This window comes from Crotalus tigris, unplaced genomic scaffold, assembly GCF_016545835.1.
Source record: "Crotalus tigris isolate CLP2741 ecotype Arizona unplaced genomic scaffold, ASM1654583v1 scf7180000020351.1464749751:1500972, whole genome shotgun sequence".
NCBI classification, from domain to species: Eukaryota; Metazoa; Chordata; class Lepidosauria; order Squamata; family Viperidae; genus Crotalus; species Crotalus tigris.
Window position 1 is genome coordinate 479,314 of NW_024097980.1, and position 20,470 is coordinate 499,783.

At 47.4% G+C, this 20,470-nt stretch overlaps 2 protein-coding genes and 1 non-coding gene across 6 annotated transcripts in view; 2 read left to right on the forward strand and 1 right to left on the reverse strand.

Annotated features, from left to right (window-relative positions):
• The window catches only part of SLC25A30 (solute carrier family 25 member 30), a 27,286-nt gene extending 15,592 nt beyond the window's left edge, over positions 1 to 11,694 (reverse strand). Inside the window, exons 1-3 of one of the 4 annotated variants that reach the window (XM_039366718.1) lie at positions 10,064 to 11,694; positions 8,327 to 8,421; positions 1,478 to 1,562 (exon numbers count right to left, since the gene is read on the reverse strand). In XM_039366718.1, the coding sequence (XP_039222652.1) occupies positions 1,478 to 1,541 (64 nt within the window). In that variant the 5' untranslated portion in view covers positions 1,542 to 1,562; positions 8,327 to 8,421; positions 10,064 to 11,694. Of the gene's footprint in view, positions 1 to 1,477; positions 1,563 to 7,130; positions 7,376 to 7,597; positions 7,742 to 8,326; positions 8,422 to 10,063 lie in introns of those variants that run through there. The other 3 variants (XM_039366722.1, XM_039366721.1, XM_039366719.1) reach the window with 3 other exon arrangements.
• On the forward strand, positions 9,776 to 20,183 carry TPT1 (tumor protein, translationally-controlled 1). Its single transcript, XM_039366724.1, has 6 exons — positions 9,776 to 9,939; positions 12,424 to 12,497; positions 13,787 to 13,977; positions 15,677 to 15,782; positions 17,535 to 17,651; positions 19,359 to 20,183. The coding sequence occupies exons 1-6, from the start codon at positions 9,912 to 9,914 to the stop codon at positions 19,359 to 19,361; spliced, it is 519 nt and encodes a 172-aa protein (XP_039222658.1). The 5' UTR covers positions 9,776 to 9,911; the 3' UTR covers positions 19,362 to 20,183.
• Positions 19,150 to 19,283, forward strand: LOC120318733. The gene has a single exon (XR_005559575.1). It is a non-coding gene; the product is annotated as a small nucleolar RNA SNORA31 (small nucleolar RNA).
• Positions 20,184 to 20,470: the final 287 nt, after the last annotated feature.

The following is a 20,470-nucleotide window of genomic DNA, read 5'->3' on the forward strand; positions in this document are numbered from 1 at the left end:
AGCACTACAAATAATTAAAGTGTGAAATAAAAAAAAACCTCTTAGCAACACAATAACAGTACAAGTTAAGATAATAACTCAAATGCTGTTGAATGAAAAATAGGAGCCACAATTGCATTCCACAGGCTGGGAGCAAGCTTCAGATAATAGTAAAGTACATTCCTAGCAAGGCACAATAATATTTCTGACTGCTTTTGCAAACATCTAGTTATGCTGGAGATGTAATAAATTTTGTTTTTGCACTAAAGTATTAATTTCCTGCTTTTTTAAAAAAACAAAACTGGATACTTCTTCACTTTTTCCTTCCCCCAGTTTATACTGTATCAAAATTCAGTCACAATGTAGATTTATTTCGAGAGAAACATAGTTTTAAAGAAGTAAAAATTCCCTTTTCTCAAAAAAGCAAAACAAAGCAAAGCAAAGAAGTCTTCCTTTTTAAATTCCTTTTTTAAAATTCAAAATGTATCGCTTGGCTGTTTCAAGCAGGCCTCAAGAGTCAAATTCCTGGTATTAAAAAGGAAGGAAGTGCATTTACAAGTAGGCCCCTGAATGGAAGTAGTTAATTCACCCTGATCAAGTTATACTTCTATTTTAAGGTGGCCATCGCTTTGCAATGTAAAATGCCTATAATTTTAAAATAAGATTTATCTCCAGGAAACCTTAATAATAAGACCACGTTTCATTTACCCATCTAAGTAATTTTATCCATGGTTTGCAAGCAAAACACCAGCTTCTCTTCAAGACTGAGTTACAGCTATTGGATATTTTGCTCATTCCAAAACAGAAATGAAAACCTGTTGCTTTTTTGTTAAAAAAAAAAAATAGGGACACGGGCACAAGGCAGGCGGTCCTCCACTTACAACCCAGTTCATTTCGTGACCGTTCAGATTTACAACATCACTGAAAATGGTGACTTGCGTCTGTTTTTCTCACACACGGACAACCGTTGTAGCCTCTGGGTGGCCACGTGATCAAAATTCAGACGCTTGGCAACTGACTCACACTTACGACGGTCGCAGGTCCTGGGGGGAGGGGCAGGGGATCCCCTTTTGTGACCTTCCGACAAGCCAAGTCAACGGGGAAGCCCGATTCACTTAACAACCGGGTCACTAACTTATCAACTGCAATGAACAAGTGTGGTGAGAAAAGAGTCGTAAAATGAGGGGAAACCCACTTAACAAATGTTTCATTTAGCCACAGAATTTTTCGGCTCGCTTGTGGTCGTAAGCTGAGGACTACTTGAAATATTTTTTTTAAAAAAAATGAACAGGTGGCAACAGCATTAAATTGGGTTATGGCCCCTCTCTGTAAGACTCCAGGCTCTGCCACGCTTCGTTAGAGATCTTGCAAAGACTTTAGTGCCAAGGCACGTTGGGCTGCACGGGTCATTTGCAAGTTAATTAAGCAACTACGCCGGGCAGTTTTTTAAATGAGCAGCAAATCCTTCACCCGATTATTTCAGGGTTCAGATACCCACCACATTCCGCGGTGATGGAAGCCAGACCTCCGTACACAAACGGCTTCCAGTTCAAAGCTGCCATACTCCTGCGTGTCTCTTCCCTCTGCAAGGCAACAAAGCAACACACCTAGGACTCAGGAGACATTTCCTGACAGTGAGAACAATTAACCAGTGGAACAGCCTGCCTCCAGAAGTTGTGGGTGCTCCAGCACTGGAGGTTTTTAAGAAGGGAATGGACAACCATTTGTCTGAAATGGCACAGGATTTCCTGCCTGAGCAGGGGATTGGACTAGATGACCTCCAAGGTCCCTTCCAAATCTGATATTCTATTCTGTTCTGCTCTGTTCCCCATTCCATTCCGTTCTGTTCTAATTCTACAGTATTGTGTTGTGTTCTATTCTTTCTATTCTATTCTAATTCTACAGTATTGTGTTCTATTCTATTCTTATTCTACAGTATTGTGTTGTGTTCTATTCTAATTCAACAGTATTGTGTTGTGTTCTATTTTAATTCTACAGTATTATATTGTGTTCTATTCTAGTCTAATTCTACAGTATTGTGTTGTGTTGTGTTCTAGTCTAATTCTACAGTATTGTGTTGTGTTGTGTTCTACTCTAATTCTACAGTATTGTGTTGTGTTCTAGTCGTTTCTGTTCTATGTTATTCTATAGTATTGTGATGTATTCTATTTTATTCTGTATTTTATTCCATTCCATTCCATTCCATTATTCTATTCTATTCTATTCTATTCTATTCTATTTTCCAGTATCTATTCTATTCTATTCTATTCTATTCTATTCTATTCTATTCTATTCTATTCTATTCTATTCTATTCTATTCTATTCTATTCTATTCTGTATTTCTCTTCTCTTCTCTTCCATTCTTAAACACATCTTCCTGATAGGGCAGGGATGGGCCCAGGTACAGCCCTCCACCCCCAGCCCCTTTGAACACGCCCAAAGTAGGTGGTAATCCTCCACTTACTATAGTTCCTTTAGTGACCATTCAAAATGACCACTGCACTGGAAAAGAGAGAGTTGTGACCATTTTTCACACTTACAACCGTTGCATCATCCCCACGGTCACGTGATCAAAATTCAGAGGCTTGGCAACTGGCATGTACTTATGACGGTTGCAGAATCCCCGGGGGGGGAGGTCACGTGATCCCCTTTTGCAGCCTTCGGACGAGCAAAGTCCACGGGGGAGCCAGATTCATTTAAGAACCGTGTTACTGACTTAACAACTGACGCAATTTACTTAACAACCGTGGCCAGGGCGGTCATAAAATGGGGCAAAGCTTATTTAACAAATGTCTCGCTCAACGACAAGAAATTTTGAGCTCAGTTGTGGTTGAAGTCTACTATACTTCTCTGACATTCAGCAGCAAAAAGGCTGAATTTGAGAAGGCTGTTTTTTTTTCCATCGTTTTCGCCCCAAAGGTGGGAAAAATCCAGGTGTTTTATTTAAAACTTCACCAAGGCTTGACAGATTTCTGCTACCTCTGGAAAACTCTCAGCTCAGCCGGTGGTGGCAACTGGTTGGCCTTGACTGGGCCTCAGAGAAAAACATAAATCAGGCCAGGTTAGCAGCAGGCTGGGAGACCACTAAGGGATCAGCTAAACTGGGAAGTTAGTGGGGATCTGATGAAGGGGATAATAGCCAGCAACTTAAATAACAGAATAACAGAGTTGAAAAGGACCTCAAGAGATCTTCTAGTCCAACCCCCTGCTCAAACAGAAGACCAGGTACCATTTCACACAACTTCAGTGCTGCGGGCAGAAAAACATCGCAAAGTCCTGAAATGGCCTGGCTACAAGGACATTTTCCCGAACCCCCAAAATGTGAATAAAACGGGAAACGTGAACCAGAAAAATGGCTCCCTCCGACAATAACATTTCAATGCATTTTTTCCGATTCTAAAACTTAACTGCCGAGTAATTTTGTTTAGGCTTTACAAAAAAACCAAAACTGAAATTGAATTACCAGTTTTCTTTCTTTTTACCCCTTTCTTTCTTTCTCCTGCAAATGTTATGACTGCTGACCGTGAAAACAATTAAATCGGTGGAACAGCTTGCCCTCCAGAAGCTGTGAGTGCTCCAACACTGGAGGTTTTCAAGAAGAGACCGGCCAGCTGTTTGTCTGAAATACTATAGGGCAGGGGTAGGCAACCTTGGCTCTTTTATGACTCATGGACTTCAACTCCCAGAATTCCTGAGCCAGCATGGGGGAACCATGGCCCTTTCATGACTGGCAGACTTCAACTCCCAGAATTCCTGAGCCAGCATGGGGGAACCATGGCCCCTTCATGACTGGCGGACTTCAACTCCCAGAATTCCTCAGCCAGCATGGGGGAACTATGGCCCCCTTCATGACTCGTGGACTTCAACTCCCAGAATTCCTGAGCCAGCATGGGGGAACTTTGGCTCCTTCATGACTCGTGGACTTCAACTCCCAGAATTCCTGAGCCAGCATGGGGGAACCATGGCCCTTTCAAGACTGGCAGACTTCAACTCCCAGAATTCCTGAGCCAGCATGGGGGAACCATGGCCCCTTCATGACTGGCGGACTTCAACTCCCAGAATTCCTCAGCCAGCATGGGGGAACTATGGCCCCCTTCATGACTCGTGGACTTCAACTCCCAGAATTCCTGAGCCAGCATGGGGGAACTTTGGCTCCTTCATGACTCGTGGACTTCAACTCCCAGAATTCCTGAGCCAGCATGGGGGAACCATGGCCCTTTCATGACTGGCAGACTTCAACTCCCAGAATTCCTGAGCCAGCATGGGGGAACCATGGCCCCTTCATGACTGGCGGACTTCAACTCCCAGAATTCCTCAGCCAGCATGGGGGAACTATGGCCCCCTTCATGACTCGTGGACTTCAACTCCCAGAATTCCTGAGCCAGCATGGGGGAACTTTGGCTCCTTCATGACTGGCGGACTTCAACTCCCAGAATTCCTGAACCAGCATGGGGGAACCATGGCCCCTTCATGATTTGAGGACTTCAATTCCCAGAATTCCTGAGCCAGCATGGGGGAACCATGGCCCCTTCATGACTGGTGGACTTCAACTCTCAGAATTCCTGAGCCAGCCTGGCTCAGCTTGGAAACCTCTCCCTTTCTCCTCAGCGTGGCTGGCTCAGGAATTCTGGGAGTTGAAGTCCACCAGCCATAAAAGAGCCAAGGTTGCCTACTCCTGGTATAGGATCTCCAGCCTGAGCAGGGGGTTGGACTAGAAGACCTCCAGGTTCCCTCCCAACTCTGTTATTCCGTATTCTATTTTGTATGCTGCGTTCTCTTTTGCTGTTGCTGTTCCTAAAGAAAAAGAAAAGAAAAAAGGCCCTGTCCTGGGAAACGTTTCCGGGGTCACACCCCTTTGAGAACAACCAGCAGCGAAAAGATTAGGTTAGCTCGTTTCAAAACCAGTGTGTGACCTTTAGCCTTCCTCCTGACAGCTTTTGATCACGCAGTGCCTGGCCCGGCTCTCTCCGAAATATTTCTCCTGATCCTCACCTCTTGCAGCCCCCTGTGCACTCCACCCCTTTCCCATTGCTGCAACTTTCTCTTCCAGCCCCCATTTGCAAAACCCAGGTCAAGAACTAACCCAGCCCCCAGGCGTTTGCATTTATGATCGTGGGATCACGTGCAACTAGTTGGGGGGGGGGGGTTTACACAACACACACAGTGCAAACCAAACAAACCACATTCCCCCTTATTCCCAGCCCTGCCTTATTTTCGTATCAGCCACCCAATCTCAGCTAATGCCACTAGCTTCTGTTCATTAAAAGACAGAAAAACTCTCCATGAGTCAATTTTAATCTTTATATGAGATCAGACTAGGCTCACGGTTAAAGTGACCCCACATCCTTTATTTTAAAGGACACTCCTTTATTTAAAAAAAAAAAAAAAACATTTGTCCTTTAGCTGTAGTTCTTTTTTTTTCAAAAACTTATCTTTGTTCTTTATTTTGGTCATTTTTTTTTTCAATTTATTACAGCCAAAGCCAAAGGCCACACATAAATCAAATATTTTTGGGGGTCATTTAACTTTTTAAAGCACCAATGGCACCACTTAAGGCACAGTGTTGTTTTTTTTTTCTTCACATTCCTGGGAAAAATATGGAAATGGAATTATCATTTTTAACGTAAGCTTACATATACTCTTGGAGTTTAGATATTTGTATCAGGATGTGCACTTTTTCTTGGTTTTCCTCTTTAATTTTCTTTTTTAAAACCAAGTTCTAAATACCAGCATTATTTTTTTTTAACCTTGTAGAATCTCTTTTCAGATTTGTCCTTTAATTCCCCCCCCCCCCCCAAGAAAATACAGCTGGTGTCTTTAAGAACACTTCTTCTGGAATATAAAATGCCTCTATGATTATATTGATGGTCTTCAATTCATGCCTAATGTTTTTTTCCAGAATATTTCATGGACCCGTCTATTTTTATCCAACTATGCCTGCCATCTGACAATGAGCTTAACCATATCAGTAAAAGACTTAAAGGCATCAAACCGTAAACGCTGTTAGGGTTAAGCTTGGTTTAGTTCTTTAGAGGCTTAGCCAGTTTGGTTACTTTATTGGTTCAGAGTACTCTGTGAACTTCTTATAAAATAAACCAAATATTCTTGGCATACCGCAAAAGACATTTAAGCACAAATCAAAAGCAAACTTTGTTAAGTTAGACTGAATTTCTGGTGAATAGCACAATCCCAGAAGCCTCCAGAAGCTGTGAACACTGGAAGTTTTTAAGAAGAGACTGGACAGCCATTTGTTTGAAATGGTACTATAGGGTTTCCTGCCTGAGCAGGGGGTTGGACTAGATGACCTCCAAGGTCCCTTCTGAGTCCGTTATTCTGTTATACTTTTTTTCCTTCCTTCCTTCCTTCCTCCCTCCCTCCTTCCTTCTTTCCCTCACTCCCTCCCTTTTCCAACACTGGAAGTTTTTAAGAAGAGACTGGACAGCCATTTGTTTGAAATGGTACTATAGGGTTTCCTGCCTGAGCAGGGGGTTGGACTAGATGACCTCCAAGGTCCCTTCTGAGTCTGTTATTCTGTTATACTTTCCTTCCTTCCTTCCTTCCTTCCTTCCTTCCTTCCTTCCTTCGTCCCTCCCTTTCTTCCTTCCTTTCTTCCTTCTTTCCCTCCCTCCCTTCTCCAACACTGGAAGTTTTTAAGAAGAGACTGGACAGCCATTTGTCTGAAATGGTACTACAGGGTTTCCTGCCTCAGCAGGGGGTTGGGCTAGAAGACCTCCAAGGTCCCTTTCCCAAGATTTAAGCTGTTAAAGGAAACATTTGTCCCGTGGGTTCTGCCCCCTTTAAGGATTTTTCTTGCCACAATTCTCAAGTGAACCACTCCCCGCTCCCTTAAGTTAGGAACACCACGTTAAGCGACTCCGACTTCCTCGCAGGGCGAAGGTCACAAAAAGAGGATCGCAGCCCGGGGGGGGGGGACACCGCAACCGTCCTAAAGTCCACGCCAGTTGCCAAGCCTCTGAATTTTGTGACTGTAGTCACAAATATGAAGAAAAGGCTCCTAAGTCCCTTTTTTTTCCACCCCCAGCTCAGTCACTAACGACTAACTGAACGGACGGGAAGCCGGGGACAGTTGCGGAGGGCGCTTTGGCGCTTCCCCGGGGTTTCCTCGTGGTCTCCCATCCTCCCCAGCTCACCTTTTTCCCCCAGCCACCGCCAAGAGCCAGGTGTAGCTCAGCATACGGTGTCACCTCCGCTCGCCTCCCCGGTCCGGGCTTCTGCCGGCCAAGGCGGAGACCGGGCGGGCGGGCGAGGCGGCTTTCCTCCCGGCAGGCGGCTCCCGAGTGCGCCGGGGAGGCGGCGAGGCCGGGAGCCAGCCGGGTCGGCGGGGAAGGGCCGGAAAGGGACGCGCCCTCCGCTAGGCAGGCAGGCAGGCAGGTGGGGCAGGTTTTGCAAGCGGGCGCCCGCGGGCGCCGCTCTCCCTCCCCGGCGGGGGCTTGGCAAAAGGCTCCCCTCCGCCCGCCCCCAGCCTCAAGGCGCAGCGCCCCCCCCCCCGCCCCGCAGAAGCGGCCCCGGGAGCCCGAGCGGGCAGCGCCCAGGAGAGGGGAAGGCCAGCCGGGAAGGCTTGGGAGCGGGGTCCCGGCCCCTGCAGAGCCGCCTGTACCTTGCCTCCCGGAGGCGGAGGAGCCGGCGCGGGGCCTCGCCTTGGCTGGCAGTCACGCGGCGGCAGCTGAAAGAGTCCGGAGGGAAAGAAAGGAGGGAGGGAGGGAGGGTGTGTGTGTGTGAGAGAGAGAGAGAGAGAGAGAGAGGAAAAGAGAAAGAGGAAGAAAGGAGACAGAAAGAGAAAGAGACAAAGAGAAAGAAAAAGGGAAAGGAAAAAAAAAGACACAGAGACGGAAAGAGAAAGAAGAAAGAGAAAAAAGAGGCAGAGAAAGAAAAAGAGAAAGAAAAAAGATGAAGAAACAGAGACAGAAAGAGAAAAGAGAAAAAGAGTCCGAGAAAGAAAAAGACAAAAAGAGAACGAAAAAAGGTATAGACAGAAAGAGAAAAGAGAGAAAAAGAGACAGAAACAAAAAGACAAAGAGAAAGTAAAAGAGAAAGAAAAAAGATGAAGAGAGACAGAAAGAAAAAAGAGAAAAAGAGGCAGAGAAAGAAAAAGAGAAACTAAGAGAACAAAAAAGAGATAGACAGAAAAAGAAAGAGAAAAGAAAGACAAAGACAAAGAAAAACTAAAAGAAAGAAAAGAGAAAGAGAAATTGACAAAGGAACAAAAAAGAGAGAGAGAGAGAGAGATAGACAGACAGAGAAAGAAAAGGAGAAAGAGAGGGAGAGAAACTGGGAATCTCCAGTGGCGCTGAAGTAACACAGTTTGTTTTTCCAATGTTGTCCTTACCTCCCAAAGTTCCTCCTATCCAATCATGATGATATTTTTGGAGAGCCTGTAAAAATCCAGCTTTTCTGGGAAAGATCAGTCAGATGAGGTTACCCCTGCAAATTAAATGCATAATTATATATATCAGCACTGTAAGCTACTCAAAGTCTGCATGATTTCTCCAGATTGTTCCCGATCAGTTGTCAAAGCAGGCTTAAAATATGTTTACTACCACATAGTTCCAAGATTTTCAGAGGACACTTGAGAGAGAGAGAGAAAGAGAGAGGGGGGGGGAAGAGAAAGAGAAAGAAAGGGAGAGAGAAGAGAAAGAGAGAAGAGACAAAGAAAAAGAGAGAAAGAGAAAGAAAGAGAGGGAGAGAGAAGAGAAAGAGACAGAAAAGAGAGAGAAAGTGAGAGAAAGAAAGAGACAGAGAGAGAGAGACGGAAAACCTTTGAATGAAACTGAAGCCTAAAGTTTGGTTTTAAACAAGAATCTTTCTTTCAACTTTGTTCATTCTTAGGCAGTTTTTTCCAAGATACAATTTCACATTGGAGATCAAGTTGGATCAAACAATTATTTTAAATTTGTATCTATTTCTTTACCATCTCTGCAAATAAATACAAATAGTCCTTGAACTTCCAGCCATTTGTTTAGTCACTGTTTGAAGTTACAACATCACTGAAAAAAAGTGATTTAGGACCATTTTTCACACTTAACTACTGTTGCAAAATCCCTGTGATTGCATGGTCAAAATTCAGATGCTTGGTAAGCGACTCACATTTATGACCGTCACAGTGATCCCCTTTTGCAACCTTCCGACAAGCAAAGCAGATCCACTTAACGGCTGTATGACTAACTTCACGACTGGGGCGATTCGCTTAACAACCGTGGCCGGGGAAGTCGTAACGACCGCTTTGCTTAGCAATAATTTTGAGCTCGGTTGTGGCCGTAAGTCGAGGACTACCTGAATTTGCCTCTATATTGGCCACCTTGAAAGATTTCAGGGCCGTTGCATGCAATGAATATTTTATAATTCAATTTAAAACTCTCTGCAGCATGGCCAGATTTAAAAAGAAAAAAAACAAAACTAATAATTATGCAAATGTATAGAATTTGCAGTCCACAATACAAGATCCTTAAGGGTCCAAGGGAATCCAAGGGAATCTCTTTTCCAACACAGATAACACCCTCCTAATTTGGGGGGGGGGGGGACTACATAAACAATTCCAGAGGATGGGCTTCCGTTCCCTTGGGAGTTTGCTCTCCCCTGGGCTCAAATCTTCACAAACGAACCCGGAAGTTGCTCATTCCCCCCCTCCTCCTGCGCTGGGGCGAGTCTACCTTCTTGCTTCTAGGTCCCGGGAAAGAGGTCGGCGACGGCGGAGGGCGTGCTGACGTCACAGTTTCGTGCGTCATGAGGAGCGCGGCGATTGGCGACGCACGGATGGCAGGGACGTGCCCTGCTGGCTATATGAGCTCCGCGGAGGCGCCTCCTCGGCCTTTTTCCGCCTCGTTCTTCGCTCGCGCCGGGGGCTGCCGCCACTAGCGCTCTTCCACCCGACACCGCCGGCCCGCCGCCGCCGCCGCCCGCCCGCCGCCTCAGCCATGATCATCTACCGCGACTGCATCAGCCGTGAGCCGAAACCCCCCGCCGCTTTTTTTCCGCCCCTCTGAATCTTACGGGGAGGGGGGAAGGAGGGATCGAGTGCGCCTGCGCGGCCTGGCATTCCAGGCCGGGGAGCGCGCGCCGGACTCACCCCGAACTGCGCCTGCGCTCTTTCGCCCGGCTTGTGCCTGGAAAAGGGAAGGGGAAAAAAAAAAGAAAGGGAAGCCAGCGCGGGGTCGACGGTCCTTCTCCCCCCCCTCCCTCAAAGACGGCGCTCCATTGTCTGCGCATGTGTGTCGCCAAGGCGCCTGCCGGCCGCCGGGCCACCGGCCCCAGTGCGCTTGCGCGAGAGGCCGGGAGCGGGGAGGGCAGGAAGGATGAGTCTGCTGCTGCTGCGGCGGTGGGTAAAAGCCGCCGGCCGCCGATAGAGGGCGACAAAAGGAACTGCGGGCTGCTCTCGCACCCCCCTCCCCGTTGGCCGGATGGGATATTGCAGGATGTTTTTTAACAGGAGGTTGGGCGACCACGTCCCTGGAATGGCATGGGATGTCCTGTTTGAGCAGGGGCTGGACTAGAAGACCTCTAAGGCCCCTTCTAGCCCTGTTGTTTTATGTTTCTGCCCCATCTGGGCAGTGGGGGCCTGGGGTCTCCTGTTCGAGCAGGGGGCTGGACTAGAAGACGTCTTAAGGCCCTTTCCAGCTTTGTCATTCTATGTTTCTGCCCCATCTGAGCAGTGGGGGCCTGGGGTCTCCTGTTTGAGCAGGGGGCTGGACTAGAAGACCTCTTAAAGCCCCTTCCAATGTTGTTATTCTATGTTTTTGCCCCATCTGGGCAGTGGGGGCCTGGGGTCCCCTGTTTGAGCAGGGGGCTGGACTAGAAGACCTCTTAAAGCCCCTTCCAATGTTGTTGTTCTGTTTTTGCCCCATCTGGGCAGTGGGGGCCTGGGGTCTCCTGTTTGAGCAGGGGGCTGGACTAGAAGACCTCTTAAAGCCCCTTCCAATGTTGTTATTCTGTTTTTGCCCCATCTGGGCAGTGGGGGCCTGGGGTCTCCTGTTTGAGCAGGAGGCTGGACTAGAAGACCTCTTAAGGCCCTTTCCAGCTCTGTCATTCTATGTTTCTGCCCCATCTGGGCAGTGGGGGCCTGGGGTCTCCTGTTTGAGCAGGGGGCTGGACTAGAAGACCTCTTAAGGCCCTTTCCAGCTCTGTCATTCTATGTTTCTGCCCCATCTGGGCAGTGGGGGCCTGGGGTCTCCTGTTTGAGCAGGGGGATGGACTAGAAGACCTTTAAAGCCCCTTCCAGCCCTCTTATTCTATGTTTCTCCCCCATCTGGGCATTGGGGGCCGGGGAAGGCCTGCTTGGGTGGGGGGCTGGCACTCAGTTTGATGCCCTGGAATAGTGGTGACTCACAACCCAGGTTACTTACTTATGGGAACAGCTGTTGTCCTTCCTGGCCGGCTTTGAAGCTTCCTATTTGCAACTTGTAGGGTTTCAGACTCCTATTGAATGCTTCCTTGGACGCTCTCGGGCCTCCTTACACTGGTGGTAAGTCCCAAAGATGCTTTTTTTTTTTTTTTTCAGGAGGCAACTGGACTTTCTCATTTTTCTTCGAAGACCTTTCGCCGCTCATCCCAGAAGCTTCTTCGGTTCTGACCAAACGGTGGAGGATGGAAGGATTTATAGTCCTCGCAGTCATCTGGTCCTTTGACCTCATCGAGGCCACCTGGAGGTTTGTCTGGGTCCTGAGTGGTGCAAATGGGTGGGGAGCCTTCTTGGCTGCAGGATGTTTTTGCCCTGGTGGTTTTTTTGCCAGGGTGAAAATATCCCACAGCCAGGAAGGCTCCCCATCCATTTGCACCACTCAGGTGATTCTGAGCACGCAGGTAAACCTCCAGGTGGCCTCAAGGGCTCTCCAAAAGAAGGCAAACGACCAGCGGTCTGCAAGGAGTATCAATCTTTCCACTCCCCACCATCCAGTCAGAGCTGAAGAAGCTTCTGGGATGAAAAGGGAAACGTCTTCAAAGCGAAACAAGAAAGTCTAGTCGTCTCTTGAAAAAGCACCTTTGGGACAACCAGGACTTGGAGGACTGAGCATAGACATTTACTGTTGTTCAGATGGGCCTTAGGTCTGTCAGGTGGTGGGAGAGGGACTCTCTGCCCCATGTGGTAGGAATGTGGGTGGTCCTTATAGGGGAAGAGCAGAGGGGTGGGTTTCAGATCTGCATTGCCTTCAGAAGTTGTGGGCGCCCCATCACTGGAGGTTTTTAAGAAGAGACTAAATGTTCACCTGTCTGAGATGGTATAGGTTCTCCTGCTTAAGCAGGGGGCTGGACTAGAAGACCTCCAAGGTCCCTTCCAGCTCTATTTTCTCCCAAGAAAAAGGCGGGCGAATGAGCTACGAAGAGCGGAAGATGCCCACTTTCCAAGCTGCCCCTGGGTATCTGCGTGGGCCGAGTTTGGGAGGAGGACAGTGGGGGAAAAAAAGCTCTTGTGTTCTTTCTTCCTTCTTGCAGAAGATGAGATGTTCTCGGATATCTACAAAATCACAGAAGTTGCCAACGGCCTCTGCCTGGAAGTGGAAGGGAAGGTAGGTGTGGGCTGGGGACAGAAAGGGGGGGGGGCTGGTTTGGCTCCATGGTGTAGTTCAGGTTAGGCAACCTGGGCTCTTTTATGACTCATGGACTTCCAAGTCCCAGAATTCCTGAGTCAGCACAGCTGACTCAGGAATTTTGGGAATTGAAGTCCTTGAGTCATAAAAGAGCCCAGAAACCAGGAATTTTTACTTAGAATAGAATTCTTTATTGGCCAAGTGTGATTGAACACACAATGCATTTCAATTTATTCATCCATTTCTTTCCCTGTCCCTTTCTATGCAGAGGTTGAATCTATTTGAGTAGCTCTTGAGCTAAATGCACAACTGTTGTTACCAGCGTAGGACAGCTTGCCCTCTCCCAAAATCACAGTACAATTACTATCTTAATTTTGATGGCACAGTTCCCCCCCCAACACACACACCTTAAAAACAGGAATGGGGGGGTTGATCAAGGGTTTGTGACTGGTGGGTGAAGGGTTTCAAGGTAAAAACAAACTATCATCCTCTAGATGTTTTTTTTTCCAACCCTAAAATTGCAGAAAAGCACCCCATAACATGGACAATAACCACTCATATTACATTGCCAGCCTTCTGATGTCATCCCCGCCAACTGATGAGGGAGCAATTGATCATGGCCCTTTAAGGGAATAAGATAGAAACCAGAAAGTAATAATTGAAATTTTGTTGTGTATACATCTTTGAATAATTATCACCTACTCTTAATTGATAATATTTTGAATAATGGAACAGATGTGTTAGGTGCTTTTGAAAGTTTAAAAAAAAACCCAAATTCTGGGCTTGATTTAGAGATGTGGAGAGAGTATAGGCCAGGGGTAGGCAACCTTGGCTCTTTTATGATTCGTGGACTTCAGCTCCCAGAATTCCTGAGCCAGCCATGCTGAAGGGAAAGGGAGAGGTTTCCAAGCTGAGCCAGGCTGGCTCAGGAATTCTGGGAGTTGAAGTCCACCAGTCCTAAAAGGGCCACGTTTGAAGACCCCTGACATAATGTGAGGGGGAAATAATGCTAACTCAGAAAGAGCTAAAGCGTTGTTTCTCAACCTCGGCCATTTTAAGAGGCGTGGACTTCAACTCCCAGAATTCCTCAGCGGGCGTGGTCCCTAAATGGACGGTTGTAAGTTGAGGATGACCTATAGGCGGCTTCTGACTTTATAATCGTTCGAATTGAGGAAAAAAAAACCACGGGTTTCTAGCGAATAATCGGTTGCGATCCTTCCCGTGCTCGTCTTACATATCGGGCTTTCTCGCTTACGTCCTTGTCCCAGATGGTCAGCCGGAAAGAGGGCGAAATTGACGATGCTCTGATTGGTGGAAACGCGTCCGCCGAAGGCCCCGAGGGAGATGGCACAGAGGCCACCGTCATCACCGGGGTTGACATCGTCATGAACCACCACCTCCAGGAGACCTCTTTCACCAAGGAATCTTACAAAAAGTACATCAAGGACTACATGAAGTCGTAAGTGGACCCTCCTTTTGTAGCTGAAGGGAAGTTTGATCCTCAGAGCTTTTGGAAAGGCTTGTCAAGCACAGCCACCCGTCCCTCTCCATGGATCAAACCCTCTGCTCTACACTCAGGCTACCTGGAGGGAGGGGGGATCTACAACTTGTAGATCACGTCACACTGGCAGGCTTGGAGATTCGATAAGCACAAAAGTATTCCTCAACTTCACAACTACGATTAATGATTATCAGTTGTTAAGTGGGGCCTCCCCCATTTTACGACCTTTCTCGTCACTCGTTAAGCGAGCCACTGCAGTTAAGTTAGCAACACCAGCTTAATCTTGGCATTGTTTTTCTTCTCCAGTCCTAAGGAGTTGCCTCGGATCAAACGGGGGGGCTACCGCCCCTCCGCGATCTAGCAAGACTCCTCCCCAACAGTGGTTGCCCCTCCAGGGCGACTTTTGACCCTTTCCAGGGTCTTCTGAAGAAGGAAAACCAGACAGCGGAGAGAGAGCTCTCTCCGAGCGTCCGCTAGCGCCGCGATCCGGAACTGGAAGTGGCATTGTTGAATGAATCTGGCTTCTCTCTCCCCCCCCCCCTTTGTCAGAAGGTCACAAAAGGGGATCATGTGATCCCAGGGACACCGCGACTGTCCTAAATACGAGCCGGTTGCCAAGCGTCTGAATTTTGGAGGACCTGACCTTGCAACAGTCGGGTGAAAAGTGGTTAAAAGTCCCTTTTTATCAGCACTGCTGTGACTTCAGTCACTAAATGAACTGTCGTAAGTCGAGGACTCCCTGTAGTTAAGCCTCCAGTAGTTAGGCAGTGAGGAAGGAAAGCAGTAATAGAACCTATCCTGATGGGAATTTGGGTTCCTGGTTATGCAGGCCCAGTCAAGGGGGCGTCTCCGGCAACTGGGCCTGCACAGCGGCATCAAAACGATGGCGTGTGTCTCGCGATGCCAAATGGCACAATTGTTTTAATAACGCAAGTAGGTTCCATCACACGCGGTTGCTGTCATGCACCTTTTGCTGACATTCTCCAGCATCTTCCAGTCAAAGACAACTCTGTACCATTCTAGCTTTTGTGGACGTGCCCAGATCTTGGAATCTTATATAATCTTCAACTGAACGACCATCACTGAATTTCTGCTGCTAACCAAGGCAGCGGTGAATCGCAGTATGATTTTTACAATCTTTTTGTTAAGCAAATCGCTGCAGTTAAAAGTGAATCGTGCGTCTGTTAGGCCAGGGGTCTTCCAACTTGGCCCTTGGATGACTTGTGGACTTCAACTCCCAGAATTCCTCAGCCAGGCACATGTGCCTGGCTGAGGAATTCTGGGAGTTGAAGTCCACAAGTCTTCCAAGGGCCAAGTTGGAAGACCCCTGTGTTAGGCATACATAGCTTCCCCCTTTGGCTTTGCACCTGGGAAGGTTGCAAATGGTGATCAGGTGACCCCCCAGAATCATTGTTAAATGCGTGACAGTGGCCTGAATTTTGACCCCAGGGTCCTAGTGTTGCGGCCAGCCGTTGTAAATGCGAGGACCAGTCACTTGGGTACGATTCCAACTTTGGTTTAACCAGAGGACTTTCCATATTGTCCACGGACGTTGCTTAAGTTACAGCCTTTGTGTTGTCGTACAATTTCTGTCTTGGGTTTGACATAAGGAGAAGACAGGGGATGTAGGTGTTGAAGAACTGTTTTCTGTCTCTAGGATCAAAGCCAGATTGGAGGAAACTAAGCCAGAGAGAGTAAAGCCTTTTATGACAGGGGCAGCTGAGCAAGTCAAGCACATCCTGGGAAACTTCAAAAATTATCAGGTGAGTTCACAGCCTCTTTTGCTTTCCCTCCCAAAATATATCGAGTCTCACGCGATCCCAGCATTGCTGTGAATGGGCTAGCTTTTTGCTACAGACTTTTTTTGACAGATTTTATCTGCCTGGGCTCCAAGATCACCGCAGATGGGGACTGCAGCCAAGAAATTAAAAGACGCTTGCTCCTGGGGAGGAAAGCTATGGCAAATCTAGACAGCATACTCAAAAGCAGAGACATCACCCTGCCAACAAAAGTGCGTATAGTCCAGGCCATGATTTTCCCAGTTGCAATGTATGGCTGTGAAAGTTGGACCATAAGAAAGGCTGAGCGCCAAAGAATGGAGGCCTTTGAACTCTGGTGCTGGAGAAGACTTCTGCGAGTCCCCTGGACTGCAAGGCGATCCAACCGGTCAGTCCTGGAGGAGATCAACCCCGACTGCTCTTGAGAAGGCCGGATCCTGAAGTTGAAACTCAAGTCCTTTGGCCACCTAATGAGAAGGAAGGACTCCCTGGAGAAGAGCCTGATGCTGGGAAAGATGGAGGGCAAGAGAAGGAGGGGACGACAGAGAATGAGGTGGCTGGATGGAGTCCCTGAAGCAGCAGGCGTGAGCTTCAATGGACTCCAGAAGATGGCAGAGGACAGGAAGGCCTGGAGGAACGCTGCCCATGGGGTCGCGATGGGGCGGACACAACTTCACAGCTAACAACAACAGACTTAAAAACACATTTTGTTAAATATCTGGATTTTATTTTTAAATGATTTGGGGAGTGGGGGCAGCTTTTTAACTTCAAGTGGAGATTCAAAGTCAGTGGTGGCAAACCTATGGCACGCGTGCCAGAGGTGGCACTCAGAGCCCTGTCTCGGCACGCGTGCCATGCCCCGAAGATGACAAGGGACTGGCCCCACCCACCCAGTCTGCCATGACCACTGCAGCCACGCCCACCCGGCCATAAATAAGTGATAAATGCAGTGTTCCAATATTTGAAGGGTGCCACAAGGCAGAGGAGCTCAAATTATTCTCCAAAGCACCAGAGGGAAGGACGAGAAACAATGCTTGGAAACTCATCAAAGAGCGAAGAAACCTGGAATTAAAGAGAAACTTCCTGACAGTGAGGACAATTAACCAGTGGAACAACCTGCCTCCAGAAGTTGTGGGCGCTCCATCCCTGGAGGTTTTTAAGAAGGAGCTAGACCAGTTTTGGCTCTTTTATGACTGGTGGACTTCAACTCCCAGAATTCCCGAGCCAGCATGGGGAACTATGGCCCCCTCATGACTCGTGGACTTCAACTCCCAGAATTCCTCAGCCAGCATGGGGGAACTATGGCCCCTTCATGATTTGTGGACTTCAACTCCCAGAATTCCTGAGCCAGCCTAGCTCAGCTTGGAAACCTATCCTTTTCCCCTCAGCGTGGCTGGCTCAGGAATTCTGGGAGTTGAAGTCCACCAGTCATAAAAGAGCCAAAGTTCCTCCCATGCTGGCTCAGGAATTCTGGGAGTTGAAGTCCACCAGTCATATAAGAGCCAAGGTGGCCTACCCCTGGACAAGACAGTCACCTGTTTGAGATGATGTAGGTTCTCCTGCTCGAGCAGGGGGCTGGACTAGAAGACCTCCAAGGTCCCTTCCCGCTCTGTTCTATTCCAAATGTTCTTAAGAGATTTATTTCCGTATCAGGGGAAGGAAAAACCTCCTTGTTTAGAAGCAGACGGCGCAAGAGCCCTCCTTGCCTATTTTAACCGGGGATATGTCTTCCTCTAGTTTTTTGTAGGCGAGAACATGAATCCAGACGGCATGGTGGGGCTACTGGACTTCCGCGAAGATGGCGTGACCCCCTATATGATTTTCTTTAAGGATGGATTAGAGATGGAAAAATGTGTAAGTGTTGACATTTAACAAGGCGCCGGGGATAACAATGCCTTTGCAGAGAGACGGGAGACCCCACAACCCACGGGCACGGAGGTCTTAACTGAGTCAGGCTGTTAAGAGTAGCGCAGTTGTAACAGCAGCCAGCTTGGTGTTTCCAGTGAGTCCACGGCTTACGACCACAATTTCTGTCGCATTTGTTAAGCGAACTTTGCCCCATTTTCAGCACCTTTCCCGCCCCGGTTGTTAAGTGAATCACTGCCATTGTTAAGCTAGTCACACGGCTGTTAAGTGGCTTTGCTTATCGGGGTCACGCGACCCCTGGGACACACTGCTGCGACCGTCGTAAGTACGAGCCAGCTGCCAAGCCTCTGAGTTTCAATCTTAAGACTGCGAGGTCAGCCCCCAAGTCCCTTTTTCCGGTGCCGTTGTAACTTTGAACGGTCACTAAATGAACCGTTACAAGTTAAGGACTAGCTGTATAAGAAATGGACAAACAAGATAGAGAATAACTCTTTATCTGACATTAACGTCACACTAACTCCCGACCCATCACGGCTATCGGGCTGTGCTCTTCCACCTTTGAGCGAAGTTCAGCAATGCGGCTAGCCCTCAACATAACGATCACAGTTTCTGTCGCTAAGCGAGACATTTAAGTGAACTTTGCTCCGTTTCACGCCTCCCTGGCCGCACTTAAGTGAAACCGTGCGGTTGTTAAAAATTAACACGCTTGTTAAGCTCCCCCCAACTTTGTTTGTCGGAAGGTCGCAAAAGGGGATCATGTCTCTCACACACACACACGCCACGACCGCCATAAATGCGAGCCAGTTGCCGAGCCTGTGAATTTGGATCAGGGATGCCGCAACAGTTGTAAGTGCAAGCAACAGTCCTAGGTCGTTTTATTTCAGTGCTGTTCTAAGATCCGACGGTCACTAAATGAACCGGTGTAAGTTGAGGACTACCTGTAATTTTTAAAAAGAATCTATGCAAAACCTGGCTGATGAGTTCTGTTATTTCTTAAAAAAAAATCAGTTAATTAATGAACCGGTGTAAGTTGAGGACTACCTGTGATTTTTAAAAAGAATATACCGTAAATGCCGGGGTATAAGGTGACTTCTGCGAGCGCTGAAATTGGCGCCAAAGACGGGGGTCGTCTTATACGCCGGGTCGCCTTGTACGCCGGCATATACGGTATGCAAAACCTGGCTGATGAGTTCCATTATTTCTAAAAAAAATCAGTTAATTAATGAACTGGTGTAAGTTGAGGACTACCTGTGATTTTTAAAAAAAATATATGCGAAGCCTGGCTGATGAAGCTGTTATTTCTTTTTTTTAAAAAAAAAATCTGAATTAATTTGTTCTGAATATTGCTGTTGGGGCCATTGCAGTTGGCCTTTTGTGTGTGTCCCCCCGAAAAAAAGTGTCTGGTGGAGAAGTTCTCCACCCCCCTTTGCTCTTTTCAACCCCCCCCCCCCCCGAGAAATAAGGGGGCGACATCTTCCTGAACCCCAAGCATCAACTGATAGGCCGGGAGGATTTTTGATTTCCTCGCTGGCTTGCATCCTGATGCAAGAGCGACTTTTCTCTGCGCTTTCTGTCTGCCCGGTCCCCGTAGCAGCTCAGATTGAATAAGGGAGAACATGTGTAAGCAACGGAAATGGCTGATTGGTGTTGTGTCCAAAGGGAAACCTGGCTTAACTTTCCTTCCTTTCTTAACAGTAACAAGAAACCAATCATTCCGAATCATTTGTCATCATAATTGGCTGCTGCTCTTTATTCATCATCCCAACAAAAAAAAAAAAAAACACCATCATGACTCAACAAATGTCTGCAAACCTGGACCTGATTTCATCTTGAGCTTAATTTGATTTATTTTGATCCCCTTCCCCCGAATTAATTGGAAGTGGAGGCATTTGGGGTTTTTTTTGTTTTGGGTTTTTTTAAAAAAAAAAAAGGAGGAAAAAAAAACTGTCTTGTAGGCTGTCTAAAATAAAAAAAAAACTCATTTAAACCCAGCATTAGGTGACGCCTCTTGGTTTAATGTGTTGAGCGGGATTCTTGTAGCTGTTGTGCGTTTGGATGGCTTGCTATCTCCCTAGCGGTAGTGTGGCCTTTAGCGGTTGCGTCTCCACATACTGGGACTTTGACAACTGGAAGATCGAATTGGCCACAACCGAACTGTTGTTTAGACAACTTGGAAAAAACTTCTAATAAATAAAAGAAGACGGAAGACTTTATGAAAGCAGACTTCGCAGCTCGTCACGCGGCAAATCGCAATAACTACTCGGGAGGACAAGGTGTGGCGTAGCTCCACACGCCAATCTGAATATTTCGCCCGTAAAGGAGGAGAGATGTCGTAATTTTTTTTTTCAACAAACACACATCATGGCAAATGCTGATTTGAGCAGAAAGTGGGAAGAGAATTCCTGGCAGCGGGAACGAGAATATTGGGCAAGGAACCTACGCATTTCTCGAGGCGTCGCTGACGTGTTGTAATAACGAAATAACTGTAATTTAAATACATTAAGTATAATACCAATTTCATCACAGGTTACTAATTTGCTGTGTGGTGTATCAATTCCTAAGCATGAAGCCCCTCGGTGCAGTTGGGTAGTAAACTACACGGATCAAAGGGAATGGCTTTACGCTGTGACCATGGTGTACTTCCAGTTTGAATTGTGCAAAGTTTGAAGGGCTGGAATCCTGATTATTTTTCCTCCCCAAGTAGTTGCTTGTAATTGGGGAGGTGGGAGGGCAGGGATGCGTATCACATTACTTCACGTTCTGGGCAATTGTAGATAACAGAAAGTGGGCAGGGGAGAAGAGCCGAG

Coding starts and splice junctions, on each gene's coding strand:
- TPT1 (XM_039366724.1), top strand. CDS start 9,912: ATGATCATCTACCGCGACTGCATCAGCC. Junction 13,978..15,676: donor ATCAAGGACTACATGAAGTC/GTAAGTGGACCC, acceptor TTCTGTCTCTAG/GATCAAAGCCAGATTGGAGG. Junction 15,783..17,534: donor GAAACTTCAAAAATTATCAG/GTGAGTTCACAG, acceptor GTCTTCCTCTAG/TTTTTTGTAGGCGAGAACAT.